This window comes from Populus trichocarpa, chromosome 3 (assembly GCF_000002775.5).
Source record: "Populus trichocarpa isolate Nisqually-1 chromosome 3, P.trichocarpa_v4.1, whole genome shotgun sequence".
Classification (NCBI taxonomy): domain Eukaryota; kingdom Viridiplantae; phylum Streptophyta; class Magnoliopsida; order Malpighiales; family Salicaceae; genus Populus; species Populus trichocarpa.
Window position 1 is genome coordinate 10905531 of NC_037287.2, and position 22484 is coordinate 10928014.

A 22484-nucleotide genomic window follows, 5' to 3' on the forward strand; every position below is an offset into this window, starting at 1 on the left:
TTGTGACTAATTACTCCATTTGTTTGTCAAATTTATCAAACTACGTGATTAGTTAGTGTTGTATCTACTTTCATTAAGCATCCATGAATACTTAATGTGAGAGGAAGCATCGTGTTGTATCTACAAAAGGAATATTGAAACACAGGGAGTGAAGTGGATGGTGGTGCCTTGATCTCATAATATGTCCTGCTGTGTTCTTGAGCGGTTTTGATTGGTGCCACAGTTTAATGACATACTTTAGTGTTATTCGTTTTCAGTGTGTTTATAATAATCTCGCAAGCATTCTGATTTGTATCAAGACTAGTTTTTGAGGTTCAGAATGTTCAAGCACTGAAAAATCTCCCCTCTCCGCACATCTTTATCTTTGTGGGAGCGGTGGCTAACACACCATGTGAAGGTCACTTTCTTACACGTTCATTTGTTTCAAAACAGCCCCACCGCACCAGCCATCTTCGTCTAATGCTCCCATCACTATTCCAATAGCCCATACTTGAAAGAAAAGTCCGTAGGATATCTCCCCATTTCCAAAAGATGTTCACCTTATCTTTCGTCCACATAAATTCTACCTCAACAGCTAGCACCTTAACCTTCTCCTCTCCACTCCTTCCCCACCACCTCCAGCCACACTTGTTCTTCACTAGCATCCATCTACTCGCATCAAGCACCCACCTAACTTTTTCTACTTTACCGTCAGTTGTAAAGCATGTTTAATGTCATAATCAGGCTCGGTTGATAAGTAAAATAGGATTAAAATTTATGCCATAAATGATCATTTAACAATGGCTCTCCACTGCTTTACATTGATCAGAAGAGTGTCTTTTCTTGCTTGCTAGGGTAAACCATACATGAATTCTTGCTTTCAGAATCAAACCAATCTCCTTTATAGTTCAGATATCAAGAAGTTTGAAGTCTTGCAAGTAAAATATCAATGCCAAGCATGAGAGGAAACGGGCAAGCATAATACGAAGACGATCAAGAACAAGATCTTTATTCAGCTGAAGCCAAATTAAATGCTTCTACACAAGAGCTGCAACACAATTAATTAAATCTCTAAAACATTCAGAAACAAATGAAGCTCATCGAAGAATCATCCAGAAGAAACAAGAAAAGCAAAGTTAAAAGACAAAAAGAATACACAGATAACATCATGATCATAATCTACATCAAGCCAAGTCTTACATGAAATGTTGTAACTAAACAAACAGAAATGCTACTCCTCCAAGCAATGCCGACAAGGCCATTCTATTTCCATGAACAAAAGCTCCATTTCCTGGTTGCGACACAGCTGGAGCTGGTGCTTCAGGAGCCTTTGGTGAAGGCGGTGAACTTGGGCTCCCAGGGCTCATTGGTGGGGTTCCTGAAGGAGGTGGGGACATCATTGGTGGAGGTGACGAGACTGGGGGGGGTGTCATGGCAGGTGGTGGAGTGGGTGTATTTGATGGGGGTGCAGCACTGCTAGATGGTGGGGTTGAGACACTTGTTAGTGCCATTATTGGTGGTAATGATATTGAGTCTTGAGCAATGGAGGTGGCTATGAGAGCTAGCATTAGGGTTAGCATGAGCATGGCACGTGAGAAAGCCATGACTCTTATGAGTATAGGGTGTGAAATGAATTGGGGTTTGAGAGAGCTAAAGAGTAGAGAGACGTTTCTGTGCAGATGCATAAGAGGAGGAGTGCCGAGGTTGATATATAGATTGCAAGGACAGAAAAATTGGAGATTACGTTGATTAGTTTGCGGTCCTATAACCCATGAGTGCATGGATGTTTCATGCAACAGGACACAGTGGCTAACACGTGACTTGTGCTGTGAAAGCCTATCTTTATCCCAAAAAAACAAAAAAAAAAGAAGAAGAAGCTGCAGCCCTTCCAATTTCAATGACTCAGATTAATCCGGTTACTGGATGACTTACAGTTAGTTTTCTTATATCACTACGTCCGGTGCACGTGATTCGTTGAGAGCAAGATTAAAAGCCAATTATTGTATAAAACTTGTGCGACCGCTGTTATTTTTCTATACATGTAACAAAATATTTGAAATGATGATAAACAAGTGTGAGTGTTGTTATTTTTTTTATACATGTTATAAAATATTTGAAATGATAATAAATAACCTGACCAGAATATTAAATTAATCAATTACTATATGTATTAATAAATATAAATAAAAAAATTAGTGTGACTTGTTTGACTTAGCGGGTCAAGAATGAAATAGCCTAAGCCTAGTCACCCTATTTAAAGGTGATCTGGTTAAAAATATATATCAATTTGCTTTCGTTTTAACATCTACATAGCCTAAGCTTAAATATGAAATAACAGGATGTCAAATGACTAAAAATTAAAAAAAAATATAGGAGGTGAAATGAAAAGATGGTGACACATTATACTAACTCGTTTAACACGTGAAATTTACAATTCAGGTAATGGACACTACCATAATGAGTTAAACTGGTTGGATAATTCGTGTCTTTCTTTTTTCTTCCTTCATTCTCTTCTTGGTTGGGTCTTGATTGACCCCGGGCTGAAATTTACAATCCGAGTAATGAAAATGACCATAATGAGTTAAATAAATGCTAAAGAACAAAACTGAAAAAACATGAGCATAAATAAAAGGGGGGGGAAGCAAACCTCGACGAATCTCCTAAACCTGGGTTAGTTTTTCAAACCACAACCTATGTAATCCTAAACTCTGGTTCAACCAAGAAGCTCAATTATGAACCAATTTGATGTTGAAGGGTGAAATCAAAAAAATATTTCAATCTAAAAGATTTGTCAAAGTAAAACAAATAGCAATTAAAAAAAAGAATTAAATTTGACATGAAAACAAAATGAAACCAAATGTTGAGGGGTAAAATTGAAAAATAAATTCAATTAAGAGAAGGATTCAAAACAAAACAAATAGCAATTAAAAGAATAATGATCAAATCTAGCAAATGAAAAAAATTGAAGGATGATGAAATTGAAAACAAATTTTAATTTAAAAATCATTTCAAATAAGATAAACAATAATTAAAAGAACAGTGACTAAGTCTAAAGACAAAACAAATTGAAAGGTTGATTTGAAAACTTTGAGGTTCAGATGTAAAAATCAAGAAGGGGGGAGAAAATAAAGAGGAAAAAAATCAAGAAGGGGGGAGAAAATAAAGAAGGAAATGGTTGTCGACATCAAACTAGAGGTCCTTACACCATATACGTTGTCCATGGATAAAGGGGTCGTCAAGATAATTCGAACATTGTTTTGTAAGCCACTATTTAGCCACTGAATGCTTCCTTATGCGTCGCTCGAATAGTGCAAAGGCAATGCACGAGTCAAATTGTTTTAAATAATATTTTATATTTATTAAAAAAAAAAACTATTCTCATTCAACTTGATTATACAAAAAAAATCATGATGAAAATAAATATAAAAAAAAACTTGGTTTAAATATAAAATATTTAAACGACAGAAAAAGCTCTGTCTGGGCTATGAGGTCAAAATTTTGTTTATTTAGGTACTTCAGGGTTAAAACTTAAAACGACAGAAAAAGCTCTGTCGGGCTGCTTAATTATAATTATTTTAACAAATTTACTGTATCATCACTAGCTATGAGAGAAAAGCAAGTTTGGGTGTTCTATGATTCCAAGAGTCGTAATCCAGACTGATGGATATGTCTCATTTGTGCTTCCAGCAAAGCAATGTTCGCAAATTTAATGATTCCAAGAGTCGCAATCCAGGCTGACGGATATTTCATTGTCAATGGGAAATAGCTAGCTTGCTGCAAGCTGGCTGGTTCCAGGTTGTTTGAAAACACCATCTCGATGGGATACAACAACGAAGTATCACTGGAAATATACACTTAAATCAAACATATTAATATACGATTACTTCTTCGCCTATACTGCCTCCATGGAAAGGAATCTGGCAACTTTCTTTAAGGGTTACTTCAAGCAAGTATCACTTGGAAATTTCTTTTCAGATGATTTCCAGGATTTTTTTTCCATCCTCTAATTTTAATTCACAGTGATATACTGGTTCTTTATGATCAGTCTTGTAAGCTATTTGATCCTAAGCAAGCCCCAGTTAACCTTCACCATGTTTGCTGACACAATCACATCATCAATTCCTCAAGCCTGACATTTTATTTCTTGTAATTTGCAACTGAAGTAATGCTCGGTAAGTACTCAGCCCAGAACAAACTTTGCAAACAACAACACAACTAATAGTATGTTTTGTCTTTCAGTGCCATCAATAATGGCAATCACAATAGTCAGGGCTCGATAATTCCCTCTAATGGAAGTGTGTGCCAAGGTCGGTGGAGACTGCAGTTGTGATAAGAGCATTTGAGCCATTAAAGAAAAAGCCAGCAACGATTTGTTCGAGCCTGCGAGACACTCCCAATAAAGTGGTGTAGTAGAATTGAAGGAATTGCAAAAAACATAAAATCTTTTTCTGTATTTCAAATCATTTTACTTATGAACTAGTATAATGCTTGATTAATAGCAAGAATCCACTGCTGCTATTGCTGCTGCTTGCAATCTCTAGTTACTCAGAATCCAAAATACACCAAGTGACAAAATCTTGAACTTATTTTTTATCTGCTTGAAATATAATCATTCATTCTTGTGCTGGGAATACCAGAAATTCGTTTATCTTTAAGAATTATCTCATGTAATTACTAATAAGAAATAGTAAAACAACTCAGAAAATATTTATTAACACTTTAAATTTTTTATTGTTGTCAATAATAAATTTTTTATATCTAAAGCTCCATTGCTTCTACTAGTGGAAACAGAAGATTTGCAATATATCTTCTAAGATTTTAATAATATAATTTTAATTTGAATACATTTATAAACAAGGTATTTGAATCAAAAAATATAAAATTCAAATATTTCTTAACCAGATAAACCTAAAGTTATAGATATGGAATGAAAACTAAAGCTTAAAATAAAAAAAATAAAAAACACTAAAATATATGGTAATGAAGAGTATGTAGGAATCTAAAAAACTCAAGTTTCAAATTCTTATTTCATATCTTTTTTTATCAATTTTTGATTAGTCACCATAAATCAAAAAATAAATCTAAAAAAACCAAGAGTTATTTAAGTAAAAAAGCCAATGGCTATAGATTAATTTCTTATTTATCATAATTTATTTATCATAGATTAGTTATCGTTTAATTTTTTGGAAAAAATAAATTGGTGAGGAATTGTTATTTTTCGAGGAGCTAACAGCTGGGTTCCGAGGCTGTTGACCCCTCATATTCACATGGAGCCTGAAACCTCATTTTCAAATAGAGCCACCGCTCCTTTCTTTAGCAATGTTATCCAGAATTGAGCTCCCCGTGATGGCTATATCTGTGGTCTTGGTTGATAACAAAGCAAATAATTGCCTTACTTGTCTTTGGGTTCATTGAGAATGGTCTGGAAAATGTTTAAGAAAATGGTGAAATTTAGCACGACAATAGTTTCTAAAAAATCGTGAAACTGCTACCGTTCCATGTCCTAAACACCTCAACACGTCCCATGGCTTGATCTGCTACGAACTTGCTCTCCAATATCGCAGGACATGCACCTTAACAAATATGTTGCAACTTACCACTAATTAAAAGGATGCTCTCTATACTTCGTCTAAAAGTTTATTTCCCTGAGACCTGGATGTTATTCCTCACTAAGGATTTTCGGTTGGTTGCAAGATTAGCCATGTCTCGCGCACTCCAGAAGAAAGTTTAAGCGAGCCTTGTTGTCTGCAAAGAAAATCCGTTATGAGCTGTGCTTGGTATTGAAAGGAAGGAAGGCAGAAGAATGAGAGCCTATCAAGCTCTCTTAGAAATGATCTGCCTGTTTTCTACTGTAATCCACAAACCAATGGCAGAAACCTAACATCATCAGTTCTGCCAAATCTGTATAAATGGAGACAGTTGAGAAACAGTGGATTCCATCATCCTCAGTGCTCACTGGAACAATTTAATCGGGGCCACAGAGACAAAAATACCCGACGTCCTACTACATCAGTGTACTCGTCTTGCAGAAAAAAGGGCATCACAAACCATAGCCATATCTATATCAAAATTTTACAGAAACATACCTTCGTGCCCATTATTTAAGACAAATAATTTACTGTTTTAACAACCCTATCCTTTGACTTTGTTCTTGGTTAACTCGTGTTGTAAAAGCTTCGTGAGCCCATACCTGATTTTCATCTCTGCTCACTTAGAAGTGGTTGAGATGGAGAAACTGCGAAACAAATGAAGAGCATAGATCATGTATGGAAGGGGAAAGAAATTATCATAGAGTGACGCGGAAATTATGGGGACAGGACATACATGTATCCATGCATGTATGCACGCATGTATGAGAGAGAGGCGTGCGTGTATGTATGTACGTATGTGTGAGAGAGAGGGGGGGCGAGAGAGGGAGGGAGGAGGGGAGAGAGAGAGAGAGTACAGCTACAGATAGAATTGAAATATTGATAAACAGTGATGGAATAAGAATTATAGAAGCAATGCGAAAACGATATTATCAGTATATCACTTGTAGTCAAATTAACATGTTCTTCATTCCCAAACTAGTTGTTGTCAGCTGCAAAAATAACTTCCACCATACAATTTTGGAATGAACTGTCTGTAGGGTTGATGTGATTCTAAACGAATTTTAGTAACAGACATCACCATATATTCTAGCCCCCCACTTCCCCCCTTTCTTGCTCTTACCACTCCAGATTAATCTCTTCTTCACATGACCATCAGTAGGCTGGTGGACATTGTGAACCATATAAAAACACACAATATTTTCTTCCAGTTCAGAGGTATTCTGCAACTAGAATGGAAATTGTATTGCCATATAAATTTTACTGGAAAATAACTTGCTGCTGCTCCTAACTATGAAATTTATAAGTTTCTATCCTTTTATCTTAAATTTTCAATTACCAATAAGATTAATGCAGATTTCATATCCTCTCTCAGGATACATAATCCATAGATATATGTCCTATAAAAGTTAAACAATGGTACGTGAGTGACTTTGTCAGTGTGTGTGCATGCAGGATTATCTCAGCCAGTTCGTGGCATTACCTTCAGAACTTTGCAGTCCACTGGTTGAACGCATCAATTTACTAGTTTTATCATTAATTTCAGCGACAACCTGACATGATAAGAGAAGCCCCGCAATGAGAGCACCGAGCATCAGCATCACAAAAACTGTATTCCATCCTTTAGTTGAAAGAAACCCAGTGAGAAGAGGACCAAGAGCTGCACCAATTGATCCAGTACCATCAATAATGGCAGTGACTGTTGCCAATGCTCGAGAATCCCCTCTGAGAGAACTGTGTGTACCAAGGTCAGCAGATACTGCAGTTGTGATAAGTGCATATGGCCCATTTATGAATAAGCCAGCAATCATCATGAGTACAATGTTCATAGTCTGCGAGAAACTCCCATATATGCGGTACAAAAGCATAGAAGGAATTGCAGCATACATGAAACTGGCTGCTGTAATAGCCCGAGCTCTAAGTTTATCAGATATATGGCCAGCAAGAATTCCACCAACAATGCCCCCTACATCAAACAGGGTTGAGAGATTTCCAGCTGACTTCACAGACATATATTCTCCACCAATTTCTGCAGTTAAGAAAATTGAACTATTACCTCTACAAAACAGGATAATCTTGCAAAGATTTCCAACAACTGCAAAAACTTGGTTTGAAAAATTTATGTGTTCACAAATAAACATCGCCAATTACTGCAAGTGCTCTTTTCCAATAACAATATCCATGCACAGATTATGCCTGATCTCATTTGATCTTACAAGGATTTCATGATTCATCTACTTGCCTAAAGCCTAGCCTCATGCTCTGCTTCTTAATATTAGTGCGAAGTGGCAAAACAGCTCTATAGCGAGGCTGCATGACCATTCTCAAAATGCCTGCACGGAAGTACTAAGAATTTTATTTTATTTTTAGTCAATACAATTGTACCAGCGTTTGCAGCGTTTATATATCTGTCTTTTTTATGGTCTTAGTTTCTAGAGAAAAATTACGTTACATATAACACATTCATCACAAAAAGTATTTGTGTTATTTAAAAAAACAACAAATAACGATTTTAGGACAAATTGTTGCAATAATTAACAATAAATTACTATTTCAAACTTGCAACTGGAAATTTGAAACTATCTTGTATGATGGTCCTCTAAAGACAGTGCCTAGCCCCCGAGCCTTAACCGTTGTCGGAAAGGTCCTCAACATTCACTAACAAGCATGTCTCATAGATTTAGTAAGTGAAACTTGTCCAAAAGCAAATGATGCATTAGAATTTAAAATGTCAACAGGAAGCACAATAAAACCTCGTTTTCAATTTAAACTTTGATGTCAAAACTGCAGTTAAATGAAGATGAAATGATGACCACAACTCTTACCTAATGCTCCAACCAGAATTACTAAAGAACCAATCAAAACTTTGTTTCAGCAAATAAAAAGTGCATGTCATAGCAGCGGAGAATGAATTAAATAGATGAGTTACAAATTCTTCACATGATCCATCAAACAAAATTGTTTCAAAGAGGTGACAACTGCCCAACCTACAGTCAAAAATATATTCCAGGCTTCCGGAATTATTCTGATGGCCTCCATTTGTAAGACTAACACCGTCTTTTTGTTCTTTTTTTAATAAATCACATCAAGTGAAAGCTGCAAATGGGGGAGATGTCATTTGAGCAAAAAGGACATAACCAATTACTTAATCTGTTGAAAAATACAATAGGAGCTAGCTGACTCCACTTGGTAAAATCATGTGCACCAACGAGATCTTAGCCCACTGTAAGAACCCTTCTATGCTAGCATGATCCTGATTAATTGCAGAAAATTAGTGAATCCCTACAACTGGCAATCCCTTTTTGTATTGCTAATCAATATTCAAAACAACATGGCACAAACTAGCAAAAAAAATATCTAATTTAAGAAGGCTAGCTATCGATGAAATTACAAAATTCTAATAGCAGAAATTGAGGGCAGAAATACCTGTCTGACTCAAATAAAAGGGCAACCAATACAAAAATGTGTAAGCCACTAGCTTGGCGAAGAACAGGCAAAATGCAAATGGTAGCACTCCTGGTATCATGCAAGCTTCGAGAAGCCCAACGCTTCTCCTAACCCCAGATCCTTCTCTTATGGGAGCATTCTTCCCCTTTTCCACAATACCTTCGCTCTGTGCCTGAGCTTCTACATCGCGAGCCACTGCCTCGACCCTTGCTGCCGGGACATTTGAACAAGGAAATCCAACATCCTCAGGATAGGCAGCTAAAAACAAGAAAACCAATACCCCTGCTAGTGCAATAAACATTCCCGGAGCAATAAAGGACCATCCCCAACCATAGTCCAAAACACTTGCAGCAAGAAGAGAGCCAGTAATATTCCCAACTGAAGTATGTGCATTCCAAATACCCATTATTAACCCTCTCTTCCTTTTCCCGAACCAATTACCACAGAAGGCCAACCTGTGGCTTGAAACAACCCAGCAACCATTTGCATAACCAAATAAAACCCGAAAACATGAATGTTCCAAAAGTATCCCATACCGAATAACCCCACAAAAATTCCACTACCAATCATCCCAGAAGTCAAAAACAACCTCAAATCCAATGTATCACCTAAATGACCAGCACCATACATTCCCAAAGAATAACAAGCAACAAATGCAACATCAATCAATCCCAATTTCTTTGTCCCGCCTTTCCCATTAAATGGCTCCCAGCCTATATATTCAGACTTATATTTGTTTTTACCCAAGATTTCATCTTTAAGAAAGACACTTCCAATTGGCCAAGGGTGCACATTTAAGGTCTTATCAGGTTCAGGATCCAGTACACTCTTGACTATGCTACTGGGTTTTCTTGATGCATGGTAACTAGTATATGCAATGAAAGTAATCAACAAAACCATGTACCTATAAGTCTTGAGACTCCAATCTTTGCCTCTTATTTTCCTTATAAGCCAAACCCCAGGTGGGATATTCCTCGCTGTGTCTAAATTGTTAGCCATATCTAAAACAACAGGCAAGATTATCAAACCAGTAAACCAAGAAAGAACATATATACTAGCTACTATCACATTCTTCGAGAAAGAAGACAGGTATTTCCATGAATGGAAGCAATGGTATTTTACAAGAAACAGAGTCAAATCCTCAACCTCCAAGCAAGTATTAAGATTCTGCTATGTTTTTATAGCAATGAATGAGAGGGACCTAATTCACTAGAAAAACCAGCCAATATTTCAAGAAATTGCAGCTTCCAGCAATAATTAATCTTCAGCTGTTGAGTTCTTTAAGTTTGAAAGTCGAGAGAGAAAGAAGAGACTGGAGCGTGTATTGGAAAGAGAGGGTTTCCTTAAGTTCTGCTCTCGGAGATGGGAGAGGAGGGGGGGGGGGTTGTGTGAGAGATGAGAGGGGGAGAGAAAATGGCGGGAGAGGACAGGGTGTAAAAGGAAACGGAGGGCACGTGGCGGGATCTGGGAATTTGAACTGGAATAAAACGTGCTTAGGTCCCACGCAGTCAACGGTGATGACAGTGAGAGGGAGAGAGAGAGAGTAATACAAAGCGGTTGTGAACTTGTGACAGTGAGAAATTGAGAATGATAGAGAATACTACAAAGCGGTTATGCTTACGCATGGACTTTTCGTATTTCCGCGTGGCAAGTGGTTCTTCGCTAAGGTAGGATGTGTCCGGCCTTAAAAAATCCAAATGTAATATTTCCACGAATATCTTTAAAAAATCAGTATTTCACTGTGAACAGGAGTGTTTAGTTGGGTGATGCAATCACTGTTTCATCAAATTTTGAAAAAAAAAAATTAAATTAGTTTTTTATGTTTTTTATTTAATATGGTGGTATTAAAAATAATTTTAAAAAAATAAAAAAATATATTATTTTAATACATTTCTTAACGAAAAAAACATATTAAAAAACAATTGTTACTACACTCTCAATCACCTCTATAATTCAATGTGAATTGAAAGTCAGAATTGTAAAATAGTTATTTTGCTCTTCTCAAACAAAGTGATTTAACTAGTTATTAAGAGTAAAGCGGTATTTTTTTATAAGGACTATTTATTATTATTATATTAACAGGGGATAAAGCAATTATTTTAACATTTTGGATGCACGGTAAAATGACATAAATATTCTTAAGACTTTGGTATAGGGGCTTTATGGTTTTTAACGCTTTGACTACATGGTGAAATAATTATATTATCCTTAAAAGCAAAAAAAACAAAATTAACATCTAAGGCTTTTTTTTATTTTCCACATAATTTTTTAGTTATAATTAATTTGAATAAGTGGCAATTAAATTTCTTAAAAATAAATAAAATTAAAAACAAATAAAATTTTGTGGCGGTCATTGGGAGGTTCTCATGTTCATTGAGCAAAGCGTGTAGCATTCACGGGGAGGTGCTCGCGCTCACCCTTAAACATCTAATTTTATTGAAACTGGTCTTCGTGCTTTTTTTTACTTCCCTTTATGCGCGGGTTATCTCAATCTTATACATATAATCATAAGGTTAGTGGATTAACCCGGATTGACTGGGATATTTTTTTTCTTTGTTTTTTTAATTTATTTTTTTCAATTTCATCACTAAGCATTTTTTATTAAGAATTTTGCTTTGTTGTTTTTTTTTCCTTCTATGTGGCTGGTCCCCATCTTGTGATCATGACCGAGAGTTTTGAAGTTTCATACGGGTTAACGTTGATTTTTTTAGGTCATTAAAAAAAATCATTTTCATTATTCAACATTTATTTTCTTAGGAATTAATCTTCGTGCTTTTTTTTCACTTTTTTTTATGATTAGAAAAGATGTGTGTGTATATAGTGTGTATTCATTTTTGTTACTTAAAAAAAATATTCAACTCTTAGCGAAACGCGAGTCAAACAGTTAGTTATTATCAATACAAGTGAAATATCTCTAGATGTATTTCCAAGCCTTTCACTGTTCATATGAACAATGAAACTCCTCTCATTTTTTTCTTTGCATTTTTATGCTATTTTTAAAATTTTATCCTCTTTTTTATTTGATATTTTTATGGCATAATTTCATGAAATAGAATTTTAAATTTTAACAAAAATACAAAATTAAAAGATACAAGACTATGATGTAAGACATGAATAAAATATGTGATCAATCTCAAAGTTTTTAGAATTTATATTTTGATTTAAAAGTTTATTTTATTTATTTATAAGTTTTTGAATTTGAAAGAAAAGAGAGAGAGTTGCTAGAAAAAAATAATGGAGAAGAGAGAAATTTATTGGCTAGACAAGCTATGGAAACAAAAATGGATGATCTAAGTGTTAAAGGTGTTAAAGGGTTCCAATCAATGAAAAGATTTCAATGATGGTAGTTTTTTTTCTATAAACATGTTTGAAAGTATATTTTTTTTATTCAGGTGAATTTTTTTTAATGACTTTAGGGTTATTAGGTGGTTTGTGAATTTTTTTTATGTGTTTTCATGTGAAAATAATTTTTTTGAATCCTTCCTTGATTTTCCAACCATCATGATAGTTGTCGGATTCTAAATAACAACTTAGCAAGTGATATGTCACCTACAGGCGATTTGTTGCCCAATTGATTTTTTTTTAAGAAATAAAAATGGAGTTGACGGCCTTGAGAAAAAAATGAAAAAAAAAAAAAACATATCTAGGCATTTTAATTAAGGTCTATACATGGACCTGGTCTGGCAATCCAATGTGTATAGGGATTAGGTTATATAGCCCCGCATGTCCAGTTTTTTTTTTTATTATTACTGTAAAATAATTAATTTAAAATATTATAAATATATTAAATTTTTAAATCAATTAAGAATATATTTTAGATATTATTTTATTAAATACCATTCAAATTTTATTTTATTTTCAAATAAGTATATCAATATTTTTATAATATTAGCAAGATTTTCTTATACCCATCATTGTTTTTTTTTAAATCTATAAAGTCCCTTTCCTAATAATATATATTTTTAATGTTATATAATAAAATAAAAATTGTTTTATAAAAACAATATTATCAAACCTAGTCCAATCCATAACTTAAACTATAAATTTAATATAATAACTCTGCTTATTTTCTAGATATTACATAAAACCTTCTCACTCACATCATTCATTTTTCATTCTCGCTATTTTCACTCTTTATCATTCGACGAAATTAATCACAAGAGGATCCCTAATTACACAGGGGAGTTGCTTCGTAGGAAATTATCAGGCCAGTATCTAAGCCCAAGAACATTCAAGCTCACAGCAAGCCCAAGATTAGTCGTGAAAAATCCACGATCTTTTTGATGTATCAGCGTCTTCATCAGCAGTCAACTTATAAACAGCTGATTAATACGATACGTTTCCTTCTGGATTGATTCATTCCAAGAGAGCCCTGAGACTTTAAATGTTGATTTTGATGCTGCTGTGTTCATGAGGGAAATAATTACTAGTTCTGATATTTGAGATTCCATGGTTTATTTTCCTTCTTACTTGCTCTGCAACATTGCTGGAATCTTGTGGGGATATGTCTTTCTTGAAAATAAAACAAGAATAAAAAAAACCTTGCGTTAAGCAACAACTTTGTGCCTTTTTTCTTGTCTTGGCGACCTTGAACATCCGTTTTGCAAGCGTCTAAATGCCGATGCTTGAAGTGGCAGAATTAGGTAAATCTCTGGGCTTGCCAATTAATGCCCGGAGAAATTGTGAAACCCAAATGGTTAGGAGGAGTCCCAGCAATCTAAGGGGTGGGTCCATGTCTAGAAGTGCAAGTGCATTCCCTCTTTAAATTTCAAATCATATTGGAATTTTCCGACTTTAAATTTGATTAGGAGAACTAGGTTTTTTTTATGAATTTTTAAGTTTCCTTTATATTATTGACTCGCACTATGTTTGCTGAGTTACGTCATTTTTCTTAACATATAAAAAAAATACTTAGATATTATTAAATTATTTTATAGTAGAAAAAATTTTAAATCATATAGGGGTTGATGTGATATAACATCATTAACTTTGCAAATATAAAAACATAGTTTGACTAAAAAAAATACAAGCCAGTATCTTATAAAAAAAATCAACGCGACAACATATTAGATCGATTCAAATTAACATGGGATAACCTATCAAATCTACGACATAGGTCATGAGATTGGAATGGCCCTGTAGGCAGTAAATTGAATCAAATTACAAACTCCAATTCACAATCAATCTAATATTGAATGATGATTTTTTAAAAAAAAAAACTCAACTAAAAAAACAAAAAAAAGGATCAAGGTCGACTTGGGTTAACCAGTCAAACTTGTGACCGAGATCATTAGTTTAGGATAACCTTATAGAAAGTAAATTGAAGCAAATTATGAAACTTAATTCGTAATCAATCCAGTGTTGAATGATGCAATTTAAAAAAATAACTCGGGTCAATCTGGTTAACCCACAAAATCTGCGACCTGGATCATAAGACCGAAATAAATTTATAGAAAACGAATTAAAATAAATTATGAAATTTAATTTTCAATTAACGACTGAATGATGAAATAGGATACAAAATCAATTTAAAAAAATGACAAAAAAAACTTAGATTAACCCACTAAACTCGCAACTCAGGTCATGATATTGAAATAATTTTATATAAAAAAAAATTATGAAGTTCAATCCTAATAAATTAATTAAATTAAAAAAAAAAACATATCATTATTCTAATAAACAATGATTTATGAGAAGGGCAAGAATGATTTCTCCGCCTCTGTTAGTTCTTGTTAATGTTAATATCATGTTTTTATATGGGTCTAAGTTGTAAGGTTAATCTTATAATATGAAAGTTATCCGACTATTTACCAAAAAAAAAAAACACAATTTTTTTTTTATATTAGCACAGTACATATAATTTCTTGTATTAAAATACACTAAAATAGTGAGAAAATTACACTGATGAATTTAATTATAAAAAAAGAAAGAAATTTTCTCGAAGCACTTTTCACGTCCATGAATCATCTAATTAACAATCAAATCTTGAATTTTAATCGTGTGAAAACTTAACTTGATTTAATTTAATGAAAAATATTTACACGAGCTCAAAAGTTTTAATTGTGTGAAGTATAAATTTGATTTGATTTGATGAAGAAAATACTTTTGATCATTTGCTTCCCTAGCTCAATTCAAATAAAGGAAATGATTTTAATTCTTTATTTCCTTAATAGACTTGAAATTTGTTGAGAGAGCTTTATAGAATTTGTTTGGCAGTGTAGTTGCGGGTGCTTTTCAAATAACATTTCGTATCAAAATGCATGCCAATGATGTTTTTTTATTTTTTAAAATTTATTTTTAACATCAGCACATCAAAACGATCCAAAACGTACAAACCATATTAAATTTTAACAAAAAAAAAAATTTCAAATTTTTTGGGAACCAGGGTTGAACCGCGTTCCCATGGTATTTTGCTTTTTTGATAACCCGGGGTGTCCAGGCCAGCTTACGCGCACCACGACTAATCCCAGATCCATTGAACACCCTACAAGTTCAATAGACAGGTAAGACACTACGGGGATAACATATATACATACTGAAACTTGAACCCATAATACAGAGGTAAGGAAACCCTGTCAAGACCGCTTGACTACAAGTCTCGGTACTTAACATACTTAGTTAGAGGAATAATAAAGTAAAAAGCAATGAAATATTCTGACACGAATAAATTTTAATGTTTACAATCAAATCAAAACTATAAAAAAATATATATAAAAAGAATTAATGTAATATTTTCTAGAAAAGAAAGCTGCAAAATCAATTGCATGTGAAAACTTAAAAAATCATTTAATTAACTGTGATTAGGTGCAAAGGTGCATCCTCTCTCCAACTCACCCATCCACCTACTTAGAAATAATGATGTTATTTAATGGAATAGTGATATTGTTTTTTAAAATATTTTCTATTTAAAAATATATTAAAGATAATATTATTTTATTTTTTAATATCAGCATATTAAAATAATTAAAAAAAATAATTTTAAATATATAATTACACCACAATACCAAACATCAATTGAATAAATATGAGATTTAACCCGTCCACGGCCCAACCTTTTGGCTGGCACTTGGTTATTTATTCGAAAAGGACCAAATAAACCAACATTTTGGCTGGTACTTGATTATTTATTCGAAAAGGACCAAATAAAGGGGTTAATATAATATAATGTACCGACTTACAGTAAACATTAACAAATGATAAAAAGGAAGATACACGCCAACTGGTTTTCTTCTTCTCTTCTTCTTCTTCTTCTTCTTCTCTGCTCCCCCGTTGCTTTCTTGTTAGAAAAAAGTTACATTCTTCTTCAATTCGGGAAGACATGAAAATGCCTCCCTGCCTTAAAAATAAATATTAAATTGTTTAATAAATGAGTGACAGTTTTTATAAGTGACACGTCACAGGGACCCAATTCCAGTCTGGGGATCTCCAAAACTTACTTTTGAACAGAACCTCACCCGGTTTTTTTTATACACGTGTCAACTCTATCACACACTCTCTCTCTCTCTCTGACTTAACAAGAAAGAAAGCTCTGCCATTCTGGTTCCTGGGTGCACGAACACACCAAGCTACCGCCTCTCTCTATCAACCCCCGCCCTCTCTTTCCTTTTAACAGGCAGAGAGAGTCTTGCTCCCCCCCCCCCCTTCTCTCTCAACGAAGCGCATACCACCTGAACCGATAAAAAAAGCCGAAATTGGTGCCTAAAAGTTCGAGCCATTCGTTGCTTTTAACAAATCCTCCACATTCGTTTAACCACATGTTAGTTTTCTTTTATATTCTTCTCTCTAATTAATCTATCTCCACTCTTTTTTCAGTAATTTCTTCGATTGGTTTGGGAGGTTTCTTTTTCTTCCTTTTTAAAGAGTGAATAATTATTTATTGTTCGTCTTTGTGTTGATTTGATTTGGATTTTTGTGGAAGATTCTGAGATTTGGTGATATTGGTGGGGCCGACATGACTGCTGGTGATGGAAATCAGTTGATCTCCGTACATCCCGAGGACCTCAAGTTCATTTGTAAGTCTCCCTCACTCTCTCTATTAAAATCTGCACGTATCAATTTTCATTTCTTTTCCTTTCCTTTTATAAATAACAGTTTTAATTAATTTATCTATTTGTTATTTAAATTCTCGCATCGGAATCTAATTTATGGATAATTCCTGGCAAGGAGATTAAAACTTGTTATAGTTAATTGTGCTTATTCATGCATTAACTGGCGAATTCAAGCAGACTCAACAACAGATTACTGAAATATCAAATAACATGGATTCTGCAAGGACGAGGATAATGCGTAATAAAGGTTTACAAAAATTAGTTATTGCCATGGATGTTGTTCAATGAGGATTTTTGAGATGGCTTGTGTGGTGGCTAAGGATGGATTTGGTTGTTATGATTTCGTCGGGAGTCTCAGATATCTTTCTTACTGCCTTAAGTAGACAGTGAATCGTTATTTAATTTAATATTGCTATTGTTCTTAAGATGAAATATGACTTTCTGGCAGTCAAAGCTATTGTCTAACCCTTCCATGAAAGTGTTTTAAGACAGTTAAAGGCCAAGTAGAAAATTAGTTGTCTTCATTTTTTTTTCTTTTTGTGAAATTCCACCAGGTTTTTGTACTACTGCATTAGTTAACTCTGTAATCAGGGCTTGCCCTGTTAGCAGTTTCTAGAGTTTCAGGGCTGTTTTAGGGCCTCTTGTCATATTTTCCAGGGGAGGGATTACTGAAGTAGGTCCCCGGCAACCAAGTGTAGTAATTGTGTTACGATTGACGTGATTTGATTTGAAAGTAATACACGATAAAAGAACAGAGATTATGATAATAGAGTACCGCTGTTTAATTGCCATGTGTGATTATATCTCAAAATTGGCAAAAAAGAATTTCATTTGTTAGCATTTACTGTTGATGTCCAAATGCATGGTTCAGCTTCGGTTGAGTTGATATTTTAGTGATGAGTAGCGACTCAGAAGCATCAATCATCATATTAAGTGTACTTGCAGACTTAGCGCTACGAATAGATATGAACAATGGATAATCTTAGCACGAGTGGCTTCAAATTGCTTTTTAGGAATTATTCTTGCCAAATCTTGATGGTTATTGCTCAACATGAAAGTCTCGGTGGTCATTTTTTCAAGGACTTGCTTCAGATATTTAGTAAACTAAAAAAGTGATAGAAATGACACTATAACCCAACCTCAAATTATAATTCTAGTTCTATCTCAGTATGGGCCCCGTAAAACTCCCCTTTGCCATCATAGTTTTAGGTACGTATCAATCATGTTTATTCTTAACTAATTCCCAACTTAGGCATGATTTTTTCATGGATGCTATCTTCACTCTTGGCAAAACTTGGGAAAGATCCGCAGTGAAATATGAACAGTCCATTCCTCTGATTGGCAAAACTGGCTTCTTACTGTGTTTAAGGAAGCTCCCCAACCTCACTGAGAGCCAATGACATTTCATTGTAGTTTTCTTTTTCCTATCATATGTAGCGACCATTGCCCAGTTATGTTGTTACTGGAGCAGGATCTTTGAATAGAGAAAAGAAAGAAGTTTATGTTTCAACACTCCTTTATCAAGCAGCTGCTCTCAAGTCTCAAACCTTCATGCAATCTTATGACTATTGCACCAAGCTGCATGCTCTACGTCTAAACCTGTTATCAGATGTTTTTTAATTCATCTGCATCAGTGAGCCAGATGCCTGGTATTCAAGTGATATCTCTCACAACACAGTGAAGATGATTAGTTGTTCAAGGAGGGAGGGTGAGGATTTAAAGAAGAACAATTTGATGGAGGCGCAGTTTAACTAAGAGCCAAGCTGGTTCTGATCCACTTGTCTCAGAACTTGAAAGCTTTGCAGGCATAGAAGACATGCTTCTTCCACAGGAACCCAACTTGATTAAGGAGATGTGCTTGCCAAAAATAAGAATGTCAAAAGATAGAAATTAAATTATATTGCCAACAGATCCATGGCAAACATGTGATGGCATGAAGAATGAATAATTGACGCAAATGTTTATGCTAATAACTTTAATCTGAATATTGTAAGCTGTCTTCTTGAAAAATCCGATGCCCTTTGAAAGTGTAGAAATTCATGTGTTATAAAATTTTCAGATTTGATTTTATTAATGGAGTTCAGTCGGGCTTATGAGAATGTGTTATATATGTGTTATCAGTTGAGCTGGAAAAGCAAAGCTTTTGTGATCTTAAAGTTGCGAACAACACAGAGCACCATGTTGCTTTTAAGGTACTCTCTTAACCACACATGAAATCTACAAACATAATATTGCTGTGCATTATATAGCCTTTAAAAAATTCATTTTGTTGTACTTCGATTTTCTCCAGGTTAAAACTACTTCACCTAAGAAGTACTTTGTGAGGCCCAACACTGGTGTTATACAGCCTTGGGATTCTTGCGTCATCAGAGGTGCTACTTGTTCCCCAGGCTTAATCTTTTTATAGGACTTTTCTATCCTTTTAAACTAGGAATTTTTTATTTGACTGTGAACTTATATTTGTTGTCCACTTAAAGGTTACAATTCTCCTATGTCAAAGATGTGAGTAGAGTGGTAACCAACCATTTGTGAGATGTTTATTAAGTGATCATTTAACAGCCTAGATTTTTTTTTCTGCTTTCACCTATTGGAAATGAAAGATGTGAGTAGAGTGGTAACCAACCAAACCAAGCATCATAATTTTATCTATGACCAGTAAATGGAATTGTTTGTGTGTCTTGTGCCAGCCAACACAGTTTTGTAATATTCCTTGTTGATTAAAGCATATTAGATGTTTACAAACTACTGTATTTTCAGTTACTCTTCAAGCTCAACGAGAATATCCTTCAGATATGCAATGCAAAGATAAGTTTCTCTTACAGAGTACCATTGTGCCTCCACATGCTGATGTTGATGAGCTCCCACCAGATACTGTAAGGGTGTTAACTTGAAGAAGAAAAATTATCCATGTTTGACTAGCTTGACTTTCTGAAATGAAGTTATTTTTTGAACGATGATGTTTGATTTTGTTGCCAGTTCAATAAGGATAGTGATGACAAGGTGATACATGACAGGAAGCTTAGAGTTGTATACATCCCTCCTTCATCAACTCAAGGAAACTCAGAAGATGAAGGGTTGAAGGGCTCCACTCAAAGTCCTGATGCTAACTCTGTAAGTTTTATTGTATTTGTGGGTGTGGTTATTTTAGTTCACCATCATGGACTTGCGTGCACTCATAACTCAGGAGTTTGACAGAGTTCATTGGAGTTGGTGTTGCATCACAATTCGTTGCTCGACTAGTGTTTTTTTAAATAATAATAATAAAAATCATCACTAATGCAACTAAAATCTCCTTTAAAAAATCATGATCCTAAACTGAGAGTTGAACATGTTTAAACACTGCTCCTGAGCAAAAAATGAGAATGATTATGGATGCTCCAAAAGGTGTATGGAAATGACAAAAGAACTTGATAAAGCATCTGAACCATCTATTATTTGCATTTAAATAAATATTATCATCACAATAACAAAAGAGTGATGATTCTGCAGTTGTGGGTGCCATCTTGTCAAAGTACATAAATAGGTACCTGTATAAAGTGTGCAGTTTTGATTGGTCTACTCCTAGTATCAGGCTGCTTTTTTTTTGCTTTGCTGTTGAATCTATGTGCTAGAATTGAGCTCCTTCCTTGATTCTCCAAAATTGTGAATAACTGTAGTGAATTGTCATTTTTAACTACTCGAAGGAAACACAACTATATATGCATGTCATTCAACATGCACCATGCAACTTAGTCTTGTTTTATAACTGTTACTATCCTGTAAGTTTGCTTTCTGGGCAATACCTTTTGCGGTAAATCATACGAGTATATCCTCTAAGTTTTATTTTTTGTATTGTAAGTTTTCTAAGCATTCTGTTTCATGTTTGAATCAGGCTGTACAGAGCCTGAAGGATGAAAGGGATGCTGCTGTTCGACAAACCCAGCTACTACAGCAGGAACTGGTTAGTGCACTTTCTGATTCAGCCTGGTTTATTTGATTATTATTCGTTTGCTTTTCTTTGCTTGTTAAAAAGGTTATTACCAAGTTGCTGTCACTGGTGCGAGAATTTGGAGCTAGTTTTGGCAATAAAGTTATAGAGAAATAAACCTGCGCCCTTATAGCAAGCCTGAGACTTTATCATCACACCAGTACTTATCAGCTTGCGTAATATGCCTCTTTATCTGGTATACTAATAATTTTGGAAAATTGCTGTTTTATGTACTAGAACAGCTGGTTTCCTTGTAACCATGCAGAAATTGTTTAGGGTTACTACTTACCACCTCCCTGAAATGAGCCTTAGTCTATTGTGGAGAGTTTACTCAACACTTGCTCAGTTGATATGGATTCCACCATTTCTAAGGGTTAATTATCCTTAAATAGACATTTGCAGGCAATGCTTGTTCAAATGTGATAGTGCAAGTGAAATGAAGCAGAGCAGGAACTTTTTAATTAAGTGACTTGTAGGCATGGAATTCATTTCTCAGATGGCTCCATGAGATCTTGAAGATGTAAAAAGAGCTCATTGGATGACTGAACAACCAAAACACTGGGGATATTTTAGATGTTTTCTGTTAGAGAACAAATGGATTCAAATGAACTGTATCTAATGCCAAGAAACAGTGTTATGATACCAAATTTCTCACATGATAGAACCACCCCTACCCAAAGAGTTTTTTTTTTATGTAAGAGCTAATATGTAGTTACTGCCATGCACAAATTAGGAGGATAACGAAAGGAAACCTTTGCAACAATATATCTAAGCTTTCTTTCCTACAGGACTTGCTGAGGAGACGAAGATATCGAAAAAGTGATCCAGGCTTCTCCCTCATGTTTGCATTTGTTGTTGGACTTATTGGAATTATGGTTGGCTTCCTCTTGAACCTTTCATTGTCATCACCATCTACAGAATGACTGGGCTTTATCAAGGACCTTAGGAGACAATTTTTTCTTTTCTATTTTACTGTACAATCTGTGCCTGTCTGGTGTTCTGTTGGATGGAAGGGACATCGATCTATTTCCTCCCTTCTTTTTGTATATTTGCTATTGCAAATTTGTCAGTTGGCCAAATATATTTTCATCTCCTCTCATTGATATGTTACTGTTAGTGTTATCTGTTGCAGCTTTTGAAATCTTTCTTCGCACGGTTTATAAATTTGCATTTCAAATTTTAACCCTGCACCTTTCTCAATCAATAATACCAAGTTGTTAAGGTATTGTTTGTCTTTGTATTTTAAAAGTATTTTTTTAATTATTTATATTTTTTTTTCATTTTAAATTAATATCTTTTAATATTTTCAAATAATTTTTTTTTATAGTTTTTAGAATAGTTTTCTTCAAGTGAGCGTTTGGAAACGTGGTAGTACCTGTGTTTTAAAAAATTAAAATTTTTTATTTTGCTAAAATTTAATTTTTTTTATGTATTTTGATGTGATGATGTAAAAAT

At 34.4% G+C, this 22484-nt stretch overlaps 1 protein-coding gene and 1 pseudogene across 1 annotated transcript; one reads left to right on the forward strand and one right to left on the reverse strand.

Moving 5' to 3' along the window:
• Positions 1–5829: 5829 nt before the first annotated feature.
• On the reverse strand, positions 5830–10389 carry LOC18096883 (putative glycerol-3-phosphate transporter 4; annotated as a pseudogene).
• A 6082-nt stretch (positions 10390–16471) lies between these two features.
• Positions 16472–22139, forward strand: LOC7471658 (vesicle-associated protein 2-1). Its single transcript, XM_024596508.2, has 8 exons — positions 16472–16770; positions 16933–17026; positions 19184–19254; positions 19353–19434; positions 19820–19935; positions 20039–20173; positions 20934–21002; positions 21818–22139. The coding sequence occupies exons 2-8, from the start codon at positions 16966–16968 to the stop codon at positions 21950–21952; spliced, it is 669 nt and encodes a 222-aa protein (XP_024452276.1). The 5' UTR covers positions 16472–16770; positions 16933–16965; the 3' UTR covers positions 21953–22139.
• Positions 22140–22484: the final 345 nt, after the last annotated feature.

Coding starts and splice junctions, on each gene's coding strand:
- LOC7471658 (XM_024596508.2), top strand. CDS start 16,966: ATGACTGCTGGTGATGGAAATCAGTTGATCTCCGTACATCCCGAGGAC. Junction 19,435..19,819: donor GGATTCTTGCGTCATCAGAG/GTGCTACTTGTT, acceptor CTGTATTTTCAG/TTACTCTTCAAGCTCAACGA. Junction 20,174..20,933: donor AAAGTCCTGATGCTAACTCT/GTAAGTTTTATT, acceptor TGTTTGAATCAG/GCTGTACAGAGCCTGAAGGA.